Genomic DNA, 21,873 nt, shown 5'->3' with positions numbered 1-21,873 from the left:
TTGTTGCTGCACGTGGGCTTTCTCTAGTTGTGGTGAGCTGAGGCTGCTCTTTGTTGCGGTGTGTGGGCTTCTCATTGCAGTGGCTTCTCTTGTTGCAGAGTACAGGCTCTAGGCACGTGAGCTTCAGTAGTTGTGGCATGCAGGCTCAGTAGTTGTGGCTCGTTGGCTCTAGAGCGCAGGCTCAGTAGATGTGGTGCACAGGCTTAGTTGCTCCGCGGCATGTGGGATCTCCCCGGACCAGGGCTTGGATGCGTGTTCCTTGCATTGGCAGGCAGATTCTTTAACCACTGTGCCACTGGGGAAGTCCCTGGAAAATATTTTCAATACATATTTCTGACAGCCGGTATCCAGAATATATAAAGAACTCTTACAACTCAATCGTAAGAAGACAAACATAAATAGGCAAAAGTTATGGACGCACACTTTACCAAAGAAGATATATGAATTATCAATAAGTACATTAAAAGGTACTCAAGGTCATTATTCATCAAGGAAACATAAAACTAAAGCTACTACACATCCATTAGAATGACTAAAATTAAAATGACTGACAACAAAAACAAACAAACAAACAAAATGACTGACAATACCAAGTGCTAATGAGGATATGAAGCAACTGGAACTCTTATACACTCCTAGTGGGAGTGTAAAATGGTACAACTAGTTTGAAAAATGGCAATTTTTAATGAAGTTAAATAATGCCTACATTATGACCCAGTAATCTCACCCTTAAGTATTTACCTAAGAGATATGAAAACATAAGTCCATAGCAGCTTTATTCATAGTAGGCCCAAACTGGAAAAACCCAAATGCTCATCAACAGGATAACAGAGAATCAAATAGTGTTATGTTCATACAGTGGAATACTACTCAGAAATTAAAAGGAGCTACTGATAGATGAACAATGTAGATGAATCTAAAAAATAGTATGTTGAATAACAGTAGCCTTGTACGAGCAAGTAAAATTAATCTCTGGTGACAGAAGACAAAAAAATGTTTACCATTGATTGGAGTTGTAGTTAACATGGTTGCATACATATGTAAAAATTCATTGAGTTGCACACCTGATTTGTGCATTTTACTAATAAAAATACATTTTAAAAAAGTAGGGACTCCCCTGGTGGCACAGTGGATAAGAATCCACCTGCCAATGCAGGGGACATGGGTTCGATCCCTGGTCCGGGAAGATCCCACATGCCGCAGAGCAACCAAGCCTGTGCACCACAACTACTGAGCCTGTGCTCTAGAGCCTGCGAGCCACAACTACTGAGCCCACGTGCTGCAACTACTGAAGCCCGCATGCCTAGAGCCTGTGCTCTGCAACAAGAGAAGCCCGCACATCGCAACGAAGAGTAGCCCCGCCTCACCACAACTAGAGAAAGCCCACGGGCAGCAACAACCCAACGCAGGCAAAAAAAAAAAAAAAGTAAATAAAATTGAATATACTCTCAGGTTTATGGTGTGAAAAACACCAGGCCTCACTCTTCCCTTCCGTTATCAATATCTATTCCCCAGAGACAACCACTTTAACTCTTTCCTTTTACTCTTGATATTAACCTCCATATTTATAAATAACACACTAACACTGCCATTTTTTGATTTTTCAGGTATAGATATATTATCTATTGACTTCCTGCTATGGAAAGTAAGCATTTAACCCTTTTAAACCACTACTACAATTAGCCACACCAGGGTTTAGAACATATTTTAAACTGCCTGAGTCGCTAGGTCCAACAACCATGACAGCCCCACCAAAGCACAAAAAAAGTTAGACCCTGGTTACTCATACTTTCCTTATTTGTATAAGCAGGTGACATGTCTTTAATAAGACTCCAAATATTTTCCACACCTAGGGCCACAAGGGTGTTCCCACGTTTTCCATAGTTGCTCTACATTTTAGTTTCAGAAGCATCACTTCATATAGTGTATGGACTAGCATATTAATTCTCAAATATTTTGGTCTCATGACTCCTTTTATACTCTTAAAAACTAGTGAGGACTCCAAAGAGCTTATGTTTATATGGGTCATATCCATCAAGATTTGCTTTGTTCGAAATTAAAACTGAGGAATTAAAAATATTTATTCTTTAGCAATAACATACCCATTACATGTTAACTTAAGTAACATATTTTGTTACTTTAATATTTTATGAAATTTAACTATATTTTCAAAAAAAGTAAAAGGAGTGGAATCATTTCACATTTTGCAAATCTCTTTAATGTCTGGCTTAATAGGAGGTGGCTTGGTTCTCATATCTGCTACTTCATTCAGTATCACACTTTTGCTCATACTGACCCCTCTGCTAGAAGTGTACTTCCTACTACTCTCCACTTGCCTAAACTCCATCCTTCGAGGTCTGGCTCAGATTTCACTTTAATCAGAAAGACTTCTCTAAGAATCCAAAAATGAGGTGTGTAAAAACGAGAAAATGAGAGAGAGGTGGTATAGAAGAACATGGCTTGTTTTAAGTTCAAGTTGGAAGGGTGACATATATCTACTTCCTTTCCCTCCCAAGAACACACTTAAATGACTGAAAAAATTAAAAACAAAATAAATAAATAACAGTGCTAGAAAATAAAGAGTGGAGCAGAAATTTTCAGGAATTTCTGGAAAAGAATAAGCAATTGGGATCAGATTGTTGGAGAAACAGAGGAAATTGCCCTGTAAGACACCAGGGCCAGGTATGCATCTGCAGAAGAATCCTGGAGAAGTTCAAACCTCAGGACCCAGAGCTGCAAATGGCAAGAATGGGCTATTCATTTAAGAACTGCATTTGGGACAGTTGGATATCTCCCTTTTTTTAACTGGGAGCTGGGGCTTCTGCCCTCTAGCTTGATACCTGTTTTCTAAAATAATTGGGAGGGCTCTTAATAAGAAAACTGAGGCCTCAGAAAGAAGCATAGCAAAATTTGAAATGACTCTGGACCTTTACAATGGAACAAGGAGGAGGAGAAAGGGGTTCTCATTTTTGGTAATTGTGTAGGCTCCCAGCCTATCTGCTTGCTCCCACTCACTCTAAAGGAAGGCCTGCCTACTTACATACAACCCAGACTGAGAATTTCCATTGGGATAATACCAGCTGCACAAGCAGCCTCCTACAACTGCAGTGGAAACTCATACTACCTAAATTAACCAGCACAGGACTCCATTCCTAAATATAAGCATCCAATCCAGAGGACATTTAATGAAAATCAGGTGCAGAGGATGAAAGGCGGGACAAGAGTAACAAAGAGATCTGACTCCCCAAAAGAAAGAGACAATCCAGAGAACAGAAGGAAACTAAATAAATCAGTTGGGGAATGAATGCTGAAGACCAATTTGGCAGGTGTCTTCTAGGTAAATGAGTATGTTAAGTATTTAATCCACGCTGCTCTAAACATAGAAATGGGTTAATATAAAAAAGTGGAAAAAAGAAACATTTAGGTTGAAACATTCTTTGAATCTCTACTGATCAGAAACAGTATAAAAATGCAAAACAGTGAGCAGGGCAGAAGTTGCAAGCTTGGTGGATAGGCCTGCTGAGCTAGGGGAGGCCAGAAGGCACAGGTACAGCTTCTCAGCTAGGAGCTGAGCCAGGCCACCTACTTGATTTGTGACTGGTGTTGCCATATCCTCATTATACTGCAGTGTGGTGACTTTAAATTTTCACTGTGAGAACTGGCTTTGATCTGGGGCCCTGTGGGCCAGTTGAAAGTTGCTTTAAATCAATTCCAGGGTGGGAGCCAGCAAATTTCTCCTTTGAAATGTTGCTCTTCTCTATTATAGCCACCTTCCTCAGTTCTAATTACCTCATACCTACATGACTGCAGCCTTGAGATAATCTTCATAACTTTAGTCCATTCCAGATATGTTTACTAGATTCTTGTTCTTTAAATATCATTTCCCCAGTCACAGACCCTGAGTGGCTCCTTATCCCTTACTAAAACAAATGTAAACTTCTCTGTTTGCCTTTTATTTTTATTATATTTTTTAAAAATTAAAATAACAAAATATGATAAAAACTAGAATCTTGATGTATATAAAGTTTAAAAAAAAAAAACGCTGACATCTCCTCTAACCCCAGATGCTATTACCTAGAGTGTTGGGAAACAATTCTCCAAGGATCTCTCACATTTCTCCAAGGGTTCTGACAGATTTTCTTTCAGATTATCTTTTCAAGGATGTTTGTATCTCCTTGTGGAGCAGATTTGTTTCCTGACCAGGATAATAAAGATATTGCCTCACTCTGGGGCAAGGCTGGGCAAAGACCAGCTTTTCCTATGCCTGGGGTTCCTCTGCTAGGATGCAAACCCATTGTGTGAGCAGCACCCACTGGGGCCCCTCCAAGTCACTCCTCTGGCTTTGAGGACAAGGGGAGCATGAAGCTCATGATGCTTGCGTCATTAAGTAAAGTCCTTTGTCTGACACAGGAGCCTAGTGACTACCATACATTTCTGACAAGAAAAGTGGTTTCGCTTGTTTTGTCAACTAGCTAAATTTAGTCAGTCTGATTCACTTTCTCCCTTCTGTTCTTTAATTCCTTCTCCCTAGATCTGTCCTCATTCATCCAAGTAAGTACTTATCAAGAGCCTACCATGTGCCAGGATCCAAGTGAGGTGAAAATGCTGGGATGGGCAACTATGTGAAGCTCACAATGACTGTCAATCTTTTGTGTTCTTCGTGGTTTCTCCCTTACTCAAGTCTTGCACTTTACTTTTCTTCACACGAGCTCCAGAAAAGCAAAAGTGACAGTTGGTTAATTAGTCCTATTTGTCTGACATGGATGAGTGATAGCAGATACAGGGGAGGGGAGGGAAACGTCTAAAGACTAAGTTTTTTACGTGCACTCTCACAGTCGCCACAACCATCCTATGAAACAGGCACTATATTATTCTGATTTACACAAACGAGGAAACCGAGGCTTAGAGAGGTTAAAAACATTGCCCTTGATCCTAACAGGAAAGTGGTGGAGCGGGAATAAATTTTTTTCTCTTCTGATTTTGTTTCGACTAGGTTAAATCATTTGAAATTGCTGATATTTGACTGCTTCTGACACACAGAAATGGTAACTTCATATGTTTAACCCAGTATTTAAACATTTTCTGTGTGAGAATTTAGGAGTCTACAACAATCTTTTAGCAAATTGTTTTGGCTTTATCTCCAAAGTATACCTTGAATCCTTTTATTTCTCTTCATGTCCACTTTGGACCTGTGGTTGGTGCCACCACCTTCTCTCATCTGGATTATTGCAGTAGCCTCTTGACTGGTCTCCTTGCTTCTGCTTTTTTCTCACTCTTGCTTCCTTAAGGGACCAGAATGATCTTTTAAAAACAAAAATCAGATCATGTCCTTCCCTTCCAATGGTGTCCCATCATGCTTAGAATACATATCCTGGCCCCTGATCACCTCTCTAGCCTAATTTTATACCACATTCCCCTTAATCCAGTGCTTTAGACCCAATGACCTTCTTTCATTTCCTGTAAACACATCAGATTCATTCCTACTGTAGAGACTGCATAAGCAATTCCCTTTGCCTGACAGGGTCTTCTTCAGAACTTCCCAAGGCTGGACATTTATATTTCAGTTAGAATGTCAGCTCTCCAGAAAAGCCTTTTCTGACTACTTGTAGTAGTCATTCAGCCACTCTGTTTCATTTCATTATTTATATTCCATATACCACTTCTCCTATTTGGTATTTGTCTTGTATTCCTTCACTGTAATACAGGCTTATAAAAGCAGGGATTTCTTTTTTTTTAATGAAAAGACAGAAGCAGCTACTTTATTATAGCCCAACAGTTGTGACAAATGAAGACACATCCAAGAAAAGATAATGAAAAATTTTGAATTATTGTCATTGTTTCTCATATTCCTGAGACTCTTGAATTAATATAGCAAACCAGTCTGAAGGTAAAAAGCTAGAAGCTTTATCAAATACATTATGTCTGGTAGAATGTCTACACTGAACTAACTCAAAGTCCTGGTAGTAGTTTGGGTTTTGTGTAAGAAATGGCATAGATTTTTCTAGGAGGTATTGATTTAGTTACTCTTCATTTGAAGCCAAACTGTCTGACTGTGATGGTTTTATACTTTTCCAATTGGAGTGTCATGTTTATTTCTTCTTTATTTCTGACTTAGCTTTATCTACTTTCTGGAGGAGCCAGGATGTCCTTTTCCATAGGTGTCAAGAATACTGATCCAAAGGGAAAAATGAATTTAAGGTCAACCCTTGAGTAAGAGAGTGCCTAGAAAGTAGCATTAAGTGTTTATGCAAAAAACTCAACTTGTGCAAGAGTTAGACATTATGTAACTTATAAATATATGCAGTAGGTGAAGAAATGTTTTAACTTCAAATTATTTCAAAGATTCCAGATTTATTGTGTTGTCATTGCTTTACAAATAAAAATGGTATTTTCTTTCCCATCTGACTCCTATTGTACATGCAAATCACCACAATAATGTGAATAGCTATTTACATATTTTATGTGACAATGAAATACTAAAATTGTTCGAAATATGGAATTATACACTTGCTGGAGGGTTTAGGATTTTAACCTAGTAGATAAGGCACTATTTCCTGATCCTGAAAAAGGAGTTCCTTCCAGCTATGTTTTTATATATTGATACATGGAATATATAACTATTTCTGCATTTTTAGATGTCCTCATATTCATGTTTGTATTTTTATATAGATAGTAAAATAGAATTTGTTTATAATTATCTACCTGCTGTTGATTGTTCTTCATAGGAAAGTTATTTTTAAACAAAAAAACACCAAAAGCACGTAATCACTTCATGTCTTTGAGATAGTTAAGGCTATAGCAGAGTTTTCCAAGACTATCTACTGAGTGGAGTAGAGAAAAACAAAAAGGCACAATAACTGGTTTAATGAAATTTCCTTCCTTGTACCCAGTATTACGGTGATATATAATAGGTTAATTCAACATACATGGGAACTTATGGTTCTTACATATAGAAATTGTTCCATTGCTAATTTCCCCAAAGAGACTTCTGCAGTAAATACTATGAAGTGTGTATTAAAAATAATGCATAAAGCAGGTCTAACCATTAATAAGTCCTCTCATGCAATGGCATATCCAAAGACCTTTAGTCCCTATTGCTGTGCTATTGGACTTGCCAAACAAACCAAACTTAAAATCTTATTAAATTGAAATCCCAAAGTAACAATCTATTTTTCCCCCTTTTCTTTCCTTCCTCCCCACACCTAACCTGAAATGCCCCACCTTTTTTTCCCTAATAGTCTTCCATCTGAAAGGACAGCATTATACCTTTAATTTTAACATTCACTATTTTTCTCACAGTCTTACAAGGAAATATCTTGTTATATCCTGCTCTATCCCCAATACCTAAAATAGAGGCGTGGCACATAGCATGCACTCAGTAAATACCTGTTGGATTAATGAATAAGAAGAAAAAGGTAAAAAGTCCTTGGCAGCACAGAACTTAGCCTCACAGAATTGAGGTGGTTTGGAACATAGTGAATGGGTCCTACCCTGAGAGTGAGAAGATCTTGATCAGTGTTGTCCAATAAATAGGAATGTAATGTGATCCACCTATGTGGATGTAAGTTTTCTAGTAACCACATTAAAAATGTAAAAAGACAGGTGAAATTAATTTTTAATATATTTTATTTAAACCAGTATATCCAAAATATTATTTTAAAATCTAATATAAAACTTATTAATGAAATATTTTACATTCCTTTTTTCATACTAAGTCTTTGTAATCCAGTGTGGTTATACTTACCACACATCTCAATTCAGTTATTAAATTTTCATTGGAAGTACTTGATCTGTATTGAGATTACATAAAATTTTGAATGGAAAAAATAGATTCCTATACCCAAAATACTCCGAACATACTTAAAGGTTTTCCAATAACTGAATTGAGTATCAGTTTTTAAATTTAAATTAAAGTGAAAAAAATTTAGTTCCTCAGTTGCATAGCCACATTTCAAGTGCTCGATAGCCACATGTACCTAGTGGCTAATGTATTGGACAGTGCAGATCAAGGATAAAGTGTCTATTTGTGGTTGGGTCAAGGGGCAAAGGAGAGGGTAGCAGCAGAAGTATGGCATAGAGGGAAGGAGAAGGTCTAGAAAAATGCAATGTAAGCTCTTTATGCAAGTCACACTTGAGGACAGATTCCTCTGGTGCTCAAAAGTAAGTGAGGTATGACTTCCTAAAGTAGACTACTTCCTTAGCATGACTGCTGCATAGATTTTAGGTACTCTGGGAATCATTTTGTGGGGTAGTAAAAGGGTCTAACAGTGCTGGCCATACATAACATTTCTAAGTTGAATCTTATTGTATATGACGTGGAACGGTCATGGAAATCAGATTATTTTCCTATAGAGCAATGGTTCTCAACTGGGATGGCAGGGCTGGGGAGAGATTTTGTCCCTCAGGGAACATCTGCATCTCTTAAGAAATTTTTGCTTGCCACAAGTTGGGGCTGCTGGTATCTAGAGGGTACAGGCCAGGAATGCTGCTAAACATCCCACACTGCAGAGGACAGCCCCCCACAGCAAGGAATTGTTCAGCTGAAAATGTCAATAAAACCAAGGTTGAGAAACTGTGCTCTAGAGGATTTGAGTAAGAAAGACTGAGAGATCTATTCTTTTAGAACCTTAGTCTAATTGCCTTGTGATATTACTAAGGGGAGAACAGGTTGTTTTGAAGCATTTCAAAGTTTCTAGCAGTTTCACTGTTGATGGACTTTTTGATTAGACTATAAAGAAATAATTTCATGCTCAGAATGAGATTGTAGACCCATTCAATAAAGATAACATAAATAATATGTGCTGTGTATGTAAGACTCAACGACCTTGGGATAAGCTATCTGTTCACCTTCGTATGGCTGTGGCATATGACCCACTGTCTCAATTATAATTGATGTCAATATTAGAATTACTTGTCACTCTTTTCTTTCTCTATCACCATCTCTTATTTTATCTTTGTTCCTTTCCCTATACCCTTGTTCCATTTTTATCATTCTCTTTTTGTTCCATCCCCTTCTCCTCTATCTTGTTTCGCCCCTGTTCACCAAGGCCCATGCATACCTCCGACATCCTCTCCTACCCCAACTCTCATCTGTTTCCTCCCTTTATAGCTGTTGGCTCCTCATTCAAAATCACCAGTTTAACCACCATTCCCCAACTGTATCTGAAAGAACTGCCCCCGTACTCCCTTTAGATGCCTCTTAAAATCACTGTCTGTTCTAGTAGTTCATGAAAACTACAAACTACAAGTTCTTGCCTCCCTCCAAAAAAAAGAAAAACCCTCCAAAAAATTTGGGAGGAGTGATGCATATGTTTTTGACACAACTATTTGAGAAACTGCCTTCCATGTTTAGGGTTCTTTTAGAGCAGGTGCCATCATTCCAGGATGGCTCTCTGCTAGAACTCAGTGGTTCTGATTACGGCGTCTAACATATTACACCTTCTTTTCCAATAACTGTGGCTGTGATTGAACTCAGAGCTCTTCTAACTGCTTGCATCCTCACCATTTTTTTTGGTGCGTTTCTACAGACTTACTAGGACACTGCCTAATCCTTCATAATGCTAACAACTACTTAGATCTCCTTCAACCTCATGCCTCCTTTGCCTTATGCCAGCAGTTATCTCAGGTCCCACTGGACTTTCTTCTCTTGCCACTATCACTCCAGACTGTCTCTGGCCCCAAATGTTTCTGTACCTCCCTGACTCTTATTCTTGCCCCTCTGGTCAAGATCAGATGGTGGACACTGTGGTGGCAATTTGGAATCAACACCAGACTAAAAAGAGTAGCATAGTCTCAGTGCTCCAAACTACTCTTCACTCAGACTTTGAGGGTGTACAACTCTAAGACTAGAACAATTCTTTATACACAACAGGTATTCAAAACTACTACCTGAATAGAATGTTCCATCATACAGAGTACGTTAAAGGAAAATCACTCTGTCATCGTTTTTACCCATTTGAGGAAACTTAATGTTGTGGTAGCCAAGATCATCTTTCTTACCATTGCAGAAGACTCTAAATTCAAGGATAAGGTCAGAAACATGAGTTTCCCCTTTAAAGACTGTGAACAGCTTCTACACATGACAGTTTTTTAGCAAGACTGAAGGTAAAGGGGGAAAAGCTATCATTCATTAAGCACCTAACTTCATTTTTTAGATAAGGATGTTTCTAATACTAAAGATTTAATACTTTACTTTTCATGATCATTAAAAAATCCTGTTTCAAATGTTTTGAAATAGTGCTCAGATAAATGAAAAAACAAGTATGAGTGTGAAACTTGATGTCTTAAAATATTTGTATCAGTTGATGTATACATTCAAAGTAAACTTACTTTTATTTTAAAAGGAGCATTATGTTCAAAAGACATAAAAGCTCAGTTTACCTTTATGGTGTTATGAAGAATGATTTAAGAGTCATCTTCCAATCGTAGTAGACACAAACTGATTCTGGTGCTTTTCCTACTCTCAAAGCAAGTATGTGTAATTAATGTCTTCAGTAAGAGCTTAGATCACTTCCTGATCATTTTGGTGATGGCTATTCCTAGAATCAGTGGTTCGTGACAGTTTAATGGTGCTGTAAATTTGAACGTGTTGGCCTTTGGTCACAATTCCTGTCATGCTATAAAATTCTCAAACTAGTGATGTAAAACTGTCGCAAATACATTCATGAAATGCTAATACATTCTGAAGCCAAAAAGAAAAAGAAAAACTAAATTGTTCACTGTGTCTTAAAGTATTAGTGTCCTGAGAGTCCCAGTTTCTCATTAGTATAGGGTAACTGACAGGGGATGTTACCTTGTAAAGGTAATTACACTCTTTTTATAGAGATGAGGTAGTAAGTTAAGCTTTCAATTTTGATTATTAGGTTATTGTATTTACTTAATAATCATCTTTCTCCAATTACAATACACTCTCTTTCTAAGGCTGAAAAAGTACCACAGTTATTTTTACTAAATTACTTTGTTTTAAGGTGTTTGTATTTTATCTCCTATTGCTATTACAACCTCTTCAGGTATCTCTTTTGCTACCTTCCTGAACTCAGAATCACATACCAAAGCTGGAGGTTACCTTACCAATGATTGAACAGCAATGTCATTGAGAAGTTTCTGCAGTGATAAAAAATGGTTTGGATCTGTGCTGTCCATTATTGTAGCTACTAGCCACACGTGGCTATTGAGCACTTGAAATGTGGCTAATGTCACCAAGGAACTGAATTTTCCACTTTATTTAAGTTTAAATGTATATAGCCACATGTGGGTACTGGCTATCATATTGGACAGTGCAGTTCTAGACCAACCTCTCCCCATCTCCCTCAGTTTAACTGACCTGAGATTCAGAAGAGAAGTGACTTATCCAAAGTTACAGATCCCTAACACACTCCATCATCCCCCTTCCCAGCAGCTCCCACTGATGACTTATTGCTTTCCTCTCCATTTTAATGTTTTTCTTAGCCTGCTATCTTTTCTGGTGGTTTCCTCATATTTTTTATCATTGGCAAAGCAAAATATTCCACAACATTATTATATTCCCCACTTTAAGGAATATTTAGGCCATTATATCACTAATGATGGGGAAAAACAGTATGGTTTTAGTTCTTAATTCCAAAAGCAGTTTTCATCTATTTTAACTTAATACAGCATACCTGGTGGGCTTCTATTATATCATCTGCACTTTGAAGAATGGGAAAATGAAGGCAAAGAAAATATGAATGTCTTGTCTAAAGTCATACACTGAGTGGCCAAGGAAAAAGGAGCCAGAGTCGAGAGGTAGAATTCACATCTTTCAACCAGGACCAGGAAACATGGTTATCCTGGGCTGCAAATGAGCAATGCTGGCAGTGGACAAGGCTTTCTGAAATAACTCTTAGTTCCTTCCAAGAAACTGAACTACTTTAGAAATGAAAGGAAATTTTACTCAGGTAAATTCTCTGGTGCCAGAGAAATTTTTAATGATGATTGAAGCTTTGCCTACATCAGGATACTCAAGGTCTCCAAGGCAGATTTCTCTGATAACTAATTAGGCCTGAGTGTCTAAAGAACTTTTGTTACTTCCACCATATTAGTAGAGCTTGTTTGCCGTATGAATTCTTTGATGTCTAATAAGGGCTGAACTTACACGGAAGGGCCTCCCACACTCATCACATTCATAGGGTTTTTCACCTGTGTGGATTCTCTGATGCTGAATGAGACCTGTGCGCCCGCTGAAATCTTTCCCACATTCTTTACATTTATAGGGTTTCACTCCAGTGTGTACTCTATGATGTCCAACGAGATGTGAGTGTTGAATGAAGGCTTTTCCACATTCGTCACATTTATAGGGCTTCTCTCCAGTGTGAGTTCTCCTGTGTTTACTAAGGTCTGAGCTATGACTGAAACTTTTTCCACAGTCATCACATTTATAGCGTCTTCTTTCCCTCTGTTGCCACTCAAATCTGCCTTCACTTTCAATAGCATCTTTGGATTCAGGATACTGAGGAATAGCTTTGGTAAGTCTGTTGTTTATTTTCCCAAGGAATTCCATGTCTTTGGGTATATCTTCCTTCTGGGACAACTCTTCATTCTTAGTCTTGGTTTTATCACCTGTAACAAATGAACAGTATACAAACAGGTCCTATTCTAGGTTTAAGAAGCAAAAAGCCTACAGAATAAAGAACATGTAAATGTTAAAAATGTGTTATAAAAATGAAAAGTCACATGCAATGCACAAATTAGATATTTGGCACCATCAAAACATATATTGACAATATAGGGAAGAAATTAAAGAAGAGGCCAGTAAGGAAGATAGCAGGATACATTATTTGTGAATAGATTATGAAGAGAGAAAAAGGCAAAAATGTGGACAAGGGGTTACCTGGCAATCCTGTGTGAATGCAGAGTGGTAAATGGGAACTACACACATGCCAAGGATAACTAAGAGGGATAAACAGGGAGATGAGAAAACAGATGGGGAGGGAGGTAAAATTTTGGGAGAAACATGAGGGGTCTGAAACCTAGGTAGTAAGTGGGAGTAAAACCAAGTAAAAGTGACTGGAGAAGGTAATGGGATCAGGGGTCTGAGAGGAATATAGTGAGTTGGAACCATTAAGGGAGAGAAGTATGTATAAATAATAGCTAAAAGCAGAGAGAGCATGCAGGTCAGGATAAATGGAGGAAGATAAGCAGGAAGTGACAGTGGATGGTCTGGTGTATGTGCTGGGTTGAATCCTTTTACTGAAACTGATGTCCTCACTAACTTCTCCTCCTGTCTAAACCCTAGCTTGGTGGTTCTCAAACTTTATTGTGCATCAGAATCATCTGGATGGCTTATCAAAACATTGCTGTGCTACCTACCCCCAGAGCTTCTGATTTGATAAGGCTGGAGTAGAGCCCTGAAATTTGCTCTTCTTGGTATGACAGACACTGCTGGTCCAGGGATGGCACTTTGAGAGCCACTGGCCTAGCTATTATTCAAGGTCCACCTCAAATGCTGTCTCCTCCAGGAAGTCTTCCTTAACCTCCTAAATCGGATGTGCTCTCTCCGTCTTTCTGATCCCCATATCCTCAACCCCAAGCTAAGCATAGAACTTGGCACATAGCAAGTACTCAATAAATATTTGTTGAGTTGAATTCTATAAGAAAATAGGTGTTTTGATTTGGAGGGAGTAAACCTATTTGGTCTTAATGCTGGGTGTCACCTATTTGGTTATGATGAAACCTCCATCTCAACAGGCCTAGGAATCCCAACTGTACAACAATCATTTAATCACATATAGTTTTCAGTGGTTCACTTGGTATGACGGAAGCAGCAGCAAGAGCTACTAGAACATTTCAGTTCCTGGGCTGGGTATGGAAAACACTGGCTCTGGACTGAGCGCCATGAACCCCATTCTTCATTGTCATCACAGTGTCCCCGTCCTACCAAATCTTCCTCAAAACTTACCGTCCTCCTTACAATATATTTTTTTAATCAGGCAATATATTTCTTAAAGTTTGGTTATTTGCTCTTAAATGATATTGTTTTGGAATCTAAATACCATATTATCTCAGGCTAGAAATGACAAGGACTGGATTAGAGCCAGAAAGTCCAGATATCAGTCCTGGCTTTGCTGATAATTGTTTAAATGTTGGCAGATCATAACCATTTTGGTTTCCTTATCACCTCTGTGCCCTCCTCCTTTCCTATAGTTTGATCAGATGATGAAATGTATGATAAAGCATGTGTAAAAGTATAATGTGTGGCAGAAGTATTGCTAAGTTAGTAGGTTAATGATCATTAAGCAAATCATAGAAATCAGAGACACCCCCATACCATTAAGAAAAGTGTTTTCAAACATCAACATATTGGCTCAACAGCTTCTTTTACATACTGGAGTCACTGACGGTTGGTTTTCGGTGGCTTACTGATGAAGATGAATATCTTTTTAAGAAGGATACAAAAAGCTGGCACTTGTGGTCAGTTTACCACCTTCAGGGGAATCTACCAGTCCTTAGGATAAGTCTCTCTCCTACAACTTCAGGAGAAGTCTGGAGAAAAATCCCTCACCAGGACTTGAAAAGATTTTTTTTTTTTTTAAATACAGGGTCAGTTTTCCTTGTTCAGCAATTCAAATTATAACCCTCTCCCTTACATCTGCAATTGAACAACATAAAGAAAATTGTATGGAAACTGTCAAATGGGAATTTTTCTCATCTCAGGGACCTGCAGTCTACTTGGCCAACTGGAGTTTCAGGGCTTTATGTATCTCTTCCAAGTGCCAGCTATTCCCAGGCTAATAGGATTCTAGGAGATCTTGTTTCAGAACTGACAAAATTAGGTGTATTTCATTTTAGCATCTTCTGCCAGGGCCATTCTTCCAATTTTATTTTATTATATCCAAGAGTCCTTATCAGTTACATTCCAGATAAGCCCAGTCCTGCTCGTCACTGAGATGAGGATATGTCCATAAAGACCATTTGATTACCATATGTACAACTTGCTTGACAGTCTAGAGGGAAAGAACAAGGTTAAATGCTGACTGAAGTGAAACTGGAACAGAGTTAAGTAGACTATCACTTCCCTCATAAACACAGACTCCTGCTCCTTACCATTCCTTCGGGGCTCCCCAGATTCCTGCTCCTGCTGGGTCTTCTTGGGATAGAGCTGGATAGTCAGTGACTCATGTGGCCTTCTCAAGGGGGCCAACTTGTCCAAAAGTGTGTCCTGTCTTTCTGAATTGGCTGGGACCTGGGAACAGTGAAGTATGATTGGGCTTGCAAGGTAGATTTTGTGAAAGAACTGAAAGAACTTCAGAGAAAGATCAAAAGAAGCATGTGCCAGGGACCAGGGCCATAGAAAAGAGGACAAATTCTGATTCAATTGCAAATGGCAATAATGACTAAAAATGAAGAGACGCAGTCTAATCTGTACAGTTCAGGACACTGGAGAATAAAATTCGGTGCCTCTAACAGTGATCTGCAGAGGTCCAGAATCACAGAGTCTTGGGACTTGAAAGGTACCTTAAAGATCATCGAACCCAACTTCCACCAAATGGGGGCATTTCTTCTGTAACCATGTGGTCCAATATGATAGCCACTAGCCAGATGTGGTTACTGAGCACTTGAAATGTGGCTAATACAAATTGAGATATGTGAAGTGTAAAATACATTCAAATATTGAAAACTGAAATAAAAAAATGTAAAATACCTCATGTTTAATATTGATTACATGATTACATATTTTTGGCTAAATGAAATGTATTTAATTTCACAAATGTGGCCACTAAAAATTTAAATTACATATAGGGCTCACATTATTTTTAACTACCATATATTAAATGTATATTTAATTACATGTATTAAATGTGAATGGGTCACAATTAGACCATGCTGTTCTGTATTACCCTTATTATCTACTTGAACCAAACCTTGAAGGGGAGTTTTTTATTACAAGGTATCCTATGTTATGTATAGGTAACCATGAATGTTAGAAAATTGTTTGTTTTCCTGATACCTTTTTGCCTTCCTACAGCTTCTCACTGATCCTAGCCTTCCAAACTGACATAGAATCAGCCTAGTGTCTCTTTTTACTCAGTCACACTTCAGTTATTTGATACTGGCAGTCAGTCCCTAAGCCTTGTTCTTCTCTAGGGTAACATATTAAATACCTTCAGGTGTTCTTTCATATGCTTTTTGCTTTGGCTTGGTCTATACCCTGCTCTCTCACAGCCAAATGACCGCCCCCTTCCCACCTGCTTTCGAGGTTCATCAAGCTCTCTCTCAAGATCCTCCAGCACAGTCACCGCCTCCTCTCCAGTCTCTGGATGGTGTGCCTGCACCCATGCTTGCAGGTCCCTAGGGAGAATGCTCAGGAACTGTTCAAGCACCAGCAGGTCTAAAATCTGCTCCTTTGTGTGGCATTCTGGCCTCAGCCACTGGTGGCAAAGCTCCCAGAGCTGGGTAAGAGCTTCACGGGGTCCAGGTGCATCCTGATAGCAGAGCTTCCTGAAGTGCTGCCTGAAGAGTTCCCTTCTGTGAGGACTGTACTTTTGTGAGATGGAGTCCTGTCCCCCATAATGGTCTGCCTTAACTATTAAAAGTCCTTTTTGTTCCTCAGGTTCCAGGGATGTGGCCATTCTGGGCTGTTTTTCAGGAGATTAATCCTCTATCTGGAACTGATTCAAGGAGAATCTCTTAGAATCTTGTCTCAGAGAAAAATCTGTTACCATAGAGAAATGACAAAAGCTGCTGTGAACATAAACACTGATAAAGGGAAGCAACCAGAACTGAGTAGAGAAAACAGTCTGACAGGAGGCTGTAAATAAGAACACTGAAGCAGGAGCATGGATTTGAATCTGGGCTGTTGTGTCATTTAGAGCAAGTTACTAGATCCTCATCTGTAAAAATTCTCGTGTTTCTCATAGGGTTGACGTGTAGATTAAATAAGTATGCAAAGTCCTTGGCCTGAAAGCAAGCACTAAATAAACGCTAAGTATTAACAGCGTTGTTAAAAGGCTCTTTCATTCCACAACCTGAGATGTACGGGTCCCTAGGATGCAGTGGTTGTGGGGTGCATGCGCCAACTCAGGAAGCGGGTTAGGATGAATGGCCTCGCAGAGCAACTCGTAACCAGTGTACCCTTTCGCTCCGTTCTCCCGGGATGTCGGCCCAAGTCCTCTCTCGTAGCTATGTCTGGAGGGAGGGGACAGCCTGTGAGGGGGAGGTGTGGGGAGACAGTTGCTGCAGACCACGACTATGCCCTGCCCCCTCCTCCACCCAGGAGCCGGGAGAGACTCACCTCGCGCGCAGAGGTACAGGTGCGACAGCTAGCATCTTTTGGGCGGCCCGAACAAAGGTCAGACGCAAACCGACCAATCGGCGCTGGGTCGCTGTCAGCTTGGCACTTCCGGGCCGCTCTAGGAAGCCTCGCCTCGGTGGCGTCCACCGGGCTTCCCACTCTCAGTTCTAGCCCGCGGAGGCCCCGGTTCCTGTACATTGGACTGATGGGACTTAGGCGCCCGCAGGCTGGTTTTTTTTTTTTTTTTTTTTTTTGCTCTTTAAAAAAAACTTTTTCCCTCTCAAGATTTTTTTCCCCCGCTTCATTATTAAATAAGTAGTATGGGTATGTAATGCATTCACATGGTTCAACGTTTAAAAAGAATTATAACCTATAGTGGAAAAGAATCTAAAAAGAATATAGGTATAACTGAATCACTCTGCTGTACACTCGAAACTAACACAACACTGTAAATTAAGTAAACTTCAAAAGAAAAGATTAGAGGGCTTCCCTGGACTTCCCTGGCTTTCCCTGGGTGGCGCAGTGGTTGAGAGTCCGTCTGCTAATGCAGGGGACACGGGTTCGTGCCCCGGTTCGGGAAGATTCCTACATGTCCGCGGAGCGGCTGGGCCCGCGAGCCATGGTCGCTGAGCCTGTGCGTCCGGAGCCTGTGCTCCGCAACGGGAGAACCCACAACAGTGAGAGGCCCGCGTACCACAAAAAAAAAAAAAAAAAAAAAAAGAGAGAAAAGGATAATTGGCCCCCGCATCTAGATTTGACAACCATTTTTCGTGACACATGCTATATCATTCCTTAGGTATATTACGCAGGTTGAGATTCCCTCACCCTCACCCCCAAATACACACACTCATACACAAATGGTAACAGTTCTGCAACTTCGTTTTTTTCCCCCTCCTACTAATTGATTTTGGAGATTGTACATAAAGGGCTTCTTCCATCTTGCTCTTTTTTAAAAAGAATAATCACATAGTATTCAATTATGCCATAATTTATTAATAATGACACTATTGATGGTCAATTAGGTTGTTTCCATTCTTTTATTTTTCAAACAATGCTGCAATAAATTACTCTGAACATCATAATTTCTTGTGTGTAAGGATATACCCATAGTATATATTCCTAGAAAAAGATTTACTAAAGCACAGAGTAGGGGCATTTGTACTTTTCTTAGTGCCAAATTGCTAATCATAGAACGCATCTGCGATGTTTACCTATACTTGCCAACACAATGTTACAAAATATTTTGATCTTTGCCAAGCTGGTGGGTAAGAAAAGCTTAGTTTTTTTTTTCTCCTTTCTCTTTCTTTCACAAATATTGATTATTCACCTACTGTGCCAGGCACTGTTCTAGAAGCTGGAACTAGTTTAAAGTAGAACAATGCCTGTGCCTTCATAAAACTTCTAAGTGTGTGTGTGGGGAGGGTGGGGGTAGGGAGGCAGGCAATAAACAAACAAGAAAAATATATAGTGTATCAGATGGTGGTTGTTAGTGCTCAGGAGAAAATAAAGAAAATATGGAGTTTGGGATGAAAATGAAGGAGTAATGCAATTTTAATAGGGTGGTCATTGAGGACCTCACTAGTACATTGACTTGAGCAAAGATTGAGGGAGATGAGTGAGTGGGCCCTTAGGGGTAAAGGCGTTTCTGGGAGAGGGATAGAAAATGCAAAGGCCTGGAATGGAGAGTATTTGAAATAATCGAAGAACAGGAAGGAGACTTATGTGTCTGGAGCTGAAGGAGCAAAAGGGTGTTGGGAGTAGAGAGAGAGAGAGATGAGGGTCTTGCGTGAGTGCGAGGATATTGTTTTGTACTCCAAGATGAAAAGCCATTCAGAATTTCTGAGCAGAGGAGTAGCATGATCAGACTTAGACATTGAAAAGATTTTGCTGGCTGCTGTGTTAAAAATAAACTTGTAAGTGTGAAGCTATTGCTACCTTGGAGTGGGGAGGGACTTTCTAAGTGTGACATAAAAAACCCTAAAGATATAACTGAAAAGCCATGAAGAGAAAGATAAACGGAACTGGTGATGGAAAAGTTTAGGATTTTTGAATGAAAAAAAAACCCCACCTAAAATATAAGCTCAGAGTAAAATATACCACACATCTCAAAGACACAGGGCTAATTTTCCTAATAAGCAAAGATCTCTTGAAAAAAAAAAGAAAAGAAAAACGTGAACAGGCCAGTAGAAAAATTGACAAAGGACCTAAGTCGGCATTTATAGAACACAAATATTGACAGACAAAAATGACTGTTAAAAAGTATTCAAATTTACTACTTAAAGAATTTACATTAAAACAATAATGAGATTTTAAAAATCTTTTCAATTACTAAAGACAAAAAATCGATAATATTCAATATTAGAAAGTGTGTGGAACTAGAGGCACTGTTAGTTGTGTATTTTTGGAAGACATCTTAAAATTAATATGTCTGTACTCCTTGATCCAGCAACTTAGCTTCTTTGAATTATCCATATAAAATACTTATACAAATGTTTGAACATGTGTACAAAGAGACATTTTTTATTTAAATTGGGAAACTTGAATATCCAGCATTTGGGAATTTAAATTTCTATATACCCAATCACTTTAAAAAATTTTTATTTTATTTATTTGGCTGCATTGGGTCTTCATTGCTGCACGTGGGCTTTTCTCATGTTGCGGTGAGCGGGGCCTACTCTTCGTTCTGGTGTGCAGGCTTCTCACTGTGGTGGCTTCTCTTGTTGGGAGCACAGGCTCTAGGTGTGCAGGCTTCAGTAGTTGTGGCTCATGGGCTCTAGAGTGCAGGCTCAGTAGTTGTGGCTCATGGGCTCTAGAGTGCAGGCTCAGTAGTTGTGGCACACGGGCTTAGCTGTTCCGCGGCCTGTGGGATTTTCCTGGACCAGGGCTCAAACCCATGTCTCCTGCATTGGCAGGCAGATTCTTAACCACTGCGCCACCAGGGAAGCCCTTATACCCCATCATTTTTAAAACTAAAAACTATAAGATGCCAAAGACATATTGAATAAAAAAAGTAAGTTACAAAACAGTATGATATGATCATTTTTGTAAAATAATCATCTTAAATGTGTTCTCAGTGATTACCACTTGGGGTAAACTTACAGAGAACTTGCATTTTATACATTATATATTTCTGTTAAGGTTTAATTTTTTTATAAAAACTTAATACTGGTGTAAATAGAAAAAGATAATTGCTTTTAAACCCTACTTATTCTTCACAACTTACAATTTTCCTGTTTGGAGAATGCTATCAATATCTCTTTTCTCTCTCTGAAATTCTTTGCCTGACAAGTCATCCTGTAAAAGAGTATAACTCCTTTAAGATGAAAATCAGATCTAACTTCCCTGTGCTTCGGGCAAATATAAGTGATCAAATAAACCTGGGTGGAACATTTAGAAAGCGTAGAAATGAGTGACTTTCATGTAAGCTTTAGAAAACTCTCCTCTCTGGGGAGAAACATTTAGACAAAGGATAACCCCTGTTCTTCTTTCATTAGAATTACATGATGGAAAGCCAAAGCCCTTTCCCTTGACTGGCATAATATGTCCCTCATAGCCAACTGAGCAAGTAAAAAATCTAGAAAATGCTTAACTATTTCCTGTTCCCCCTTTAGTGCACGGTGCACTATCAGCATGTTTCTTCCTTCTTATTTAGTGCCTTGTTGTATCAAATTCTCTTATCAGGTTTTCAAACACAAACCTTGCTAGAGGCCGTGAACTTACTGAGTAGCCCAGAGTATTCTTCAGGTACCCCTGGCTTCAGTCACTCGTCAACTTCAGAGAATCAACACACCAGCGCCTTGGGGCACCAGCTGTGGTAACTCGAGTAGTTGAACACCAGACAAAGTGAGGCTTCCAACCACTGTCACAGATCCTGTTAAAATCCTGACTCTGCCCTTGGCTTAGGTATGTCCTTCCTCTACTTGGATAAAGCCTCTCTGACCTCTCTACTAAGGCATAAGCAGACAGTCTATGTATGACAAGGAGAGTCCTCCCTTCTCCCCCTCTAGTTATATCTTCCAAAACTACCAACAAACAAAGCAAAGCAAAACAAAAACGCAGAAAAAACACTAGTGGACAATTTTAAAAAATATCAGCACTTGGTAGATGTATACACTCACTTGCTTTCATTATTTCAACAGAGAGAAAATAAATGAACTAAGAATTCAACTCAAGAAATCAGAAAAAGAATGAGAAAGAAATCCCCAAGGAAAAGGTTAGAAAAGAAAAATAAAAGTAAATGAATTAAAAATAGAAAAAGTCACATTAATAAATAAATCCAAGAATGAAATCTTTGTAAATGAGCCCATAAAAACAACAAACCTATGGTAAATCCAAGTGAGAGAAGAAAATTAAGTTATCAATGACAAATAATAGCAGATGAGGAGGTAAGTATGCTACCAAAATTTTTAAAAATCTTAATGAAATTGATGGTTTTCTGGGATAAAACCATTAGTTCCGAAATTCATTCAAGAAGTAGAAAAGTCTAAATAAACCAATCCTAAAGGAAATAATTGAAAAAACTATCAAAGAATCATCTCCAGAAAGACTCAGAAAATTCTGTAGCATTTTAATTTTTTAAAGTATTTATTACATGTGTAATATTTCCATTTGGAATATAAGACAAG

General features: G+C 38.9%; 1 protein-coding gene across 4 annotated transcripts; it reads right to left on the bottom strand.

The window, feature by feature from the left end:
- Nucleotides 1-17,328, bottom strand: ZSCAN16 (zinc finger and SCAN domain containing 16). 4 transcript variants are annotated; one of them, XM_060110468.1, is made up of 5 exons: nt 17,249-17,328; nt 16,203-16,669; nt 15,061-15,199; nt 12,157-12,576; nt 1-307 (listed from the first exon to the last, which is right to left on the bottom strand). In XM_060110468.1, the coding sequence occupies exons 2-5, from the start codon at nt 16,584-16,586 to the stop codon at nt 204-206; spliced, it is 1,047 nt and encodes a 348-aa protein (XP_059966451.1). In that variant the 5' UTR covers nt 16,587-16,669; nt 17,249-17,328; the 3' UTR covers nt 1-203. The 4 variants fall into 4 exon arrangements, with proteins under 4 accessions (XP_059966451.1, XP_059966455.1, XP_059966454.1 ...); XM_060110471.1 differs by lacking the exon at nt 1-307 and adding an exon at nt 5,158-5,282; XM_060110472.1 differs by lacking the exon at nt 12,157-12,576.
- Between the last annotated feature and the right edge of the window lie 4,545 nt (nt 17,329-21,873).

This window comes from Mesoplodon densirostris, chromosome 10, assembly GCF_025265405.1.
Source record: "Mesoplodon densirostris isolate mMesDen1 chromosome 10, mMesDen1 primary haplotype, whole genome shotgun sequence".
Classification (NCBI taxonomy): Eukaryota; Metazoa; Chordata; class Mammalia; order Artiodactyla; family Ziphiidae; genus Mesoplodon; species Mesoplodon densirostris.
The sequence above is the reverse complement of the archived record's forward strand: the minus strand, read 5'-3'. Positions and strand labels throughout refer to the sequence as shown.

What these genes read in the sequence shown, in the direction of transcription:
- ZSCAN16 (XM_060110468.1), bottom strand. Translation starts at nt 16,586, where the DNA reads ATGGCCACATCCCTGGAACCTGAGGAACAAAAAGGACTTTTAATAGTT. An exon ending in TTGATGAACCTCGAAAGCAG is followed by an intron (nt 15,200 to 16,202) that starts GTGGGAAGGGGG and finishes CACTGTTCCCAG; the next exon opens with GTCCCAGCCAATTCAGAAAG. An exon ending in GCATCAGAGAATCCACACAG is followed by an intron (nt 308 to 12,156) that starts GTGAAAAACCCT and finishes AATATTTTCCAG; the next exon opens with GGACTTCCCCAGTGGCACAG.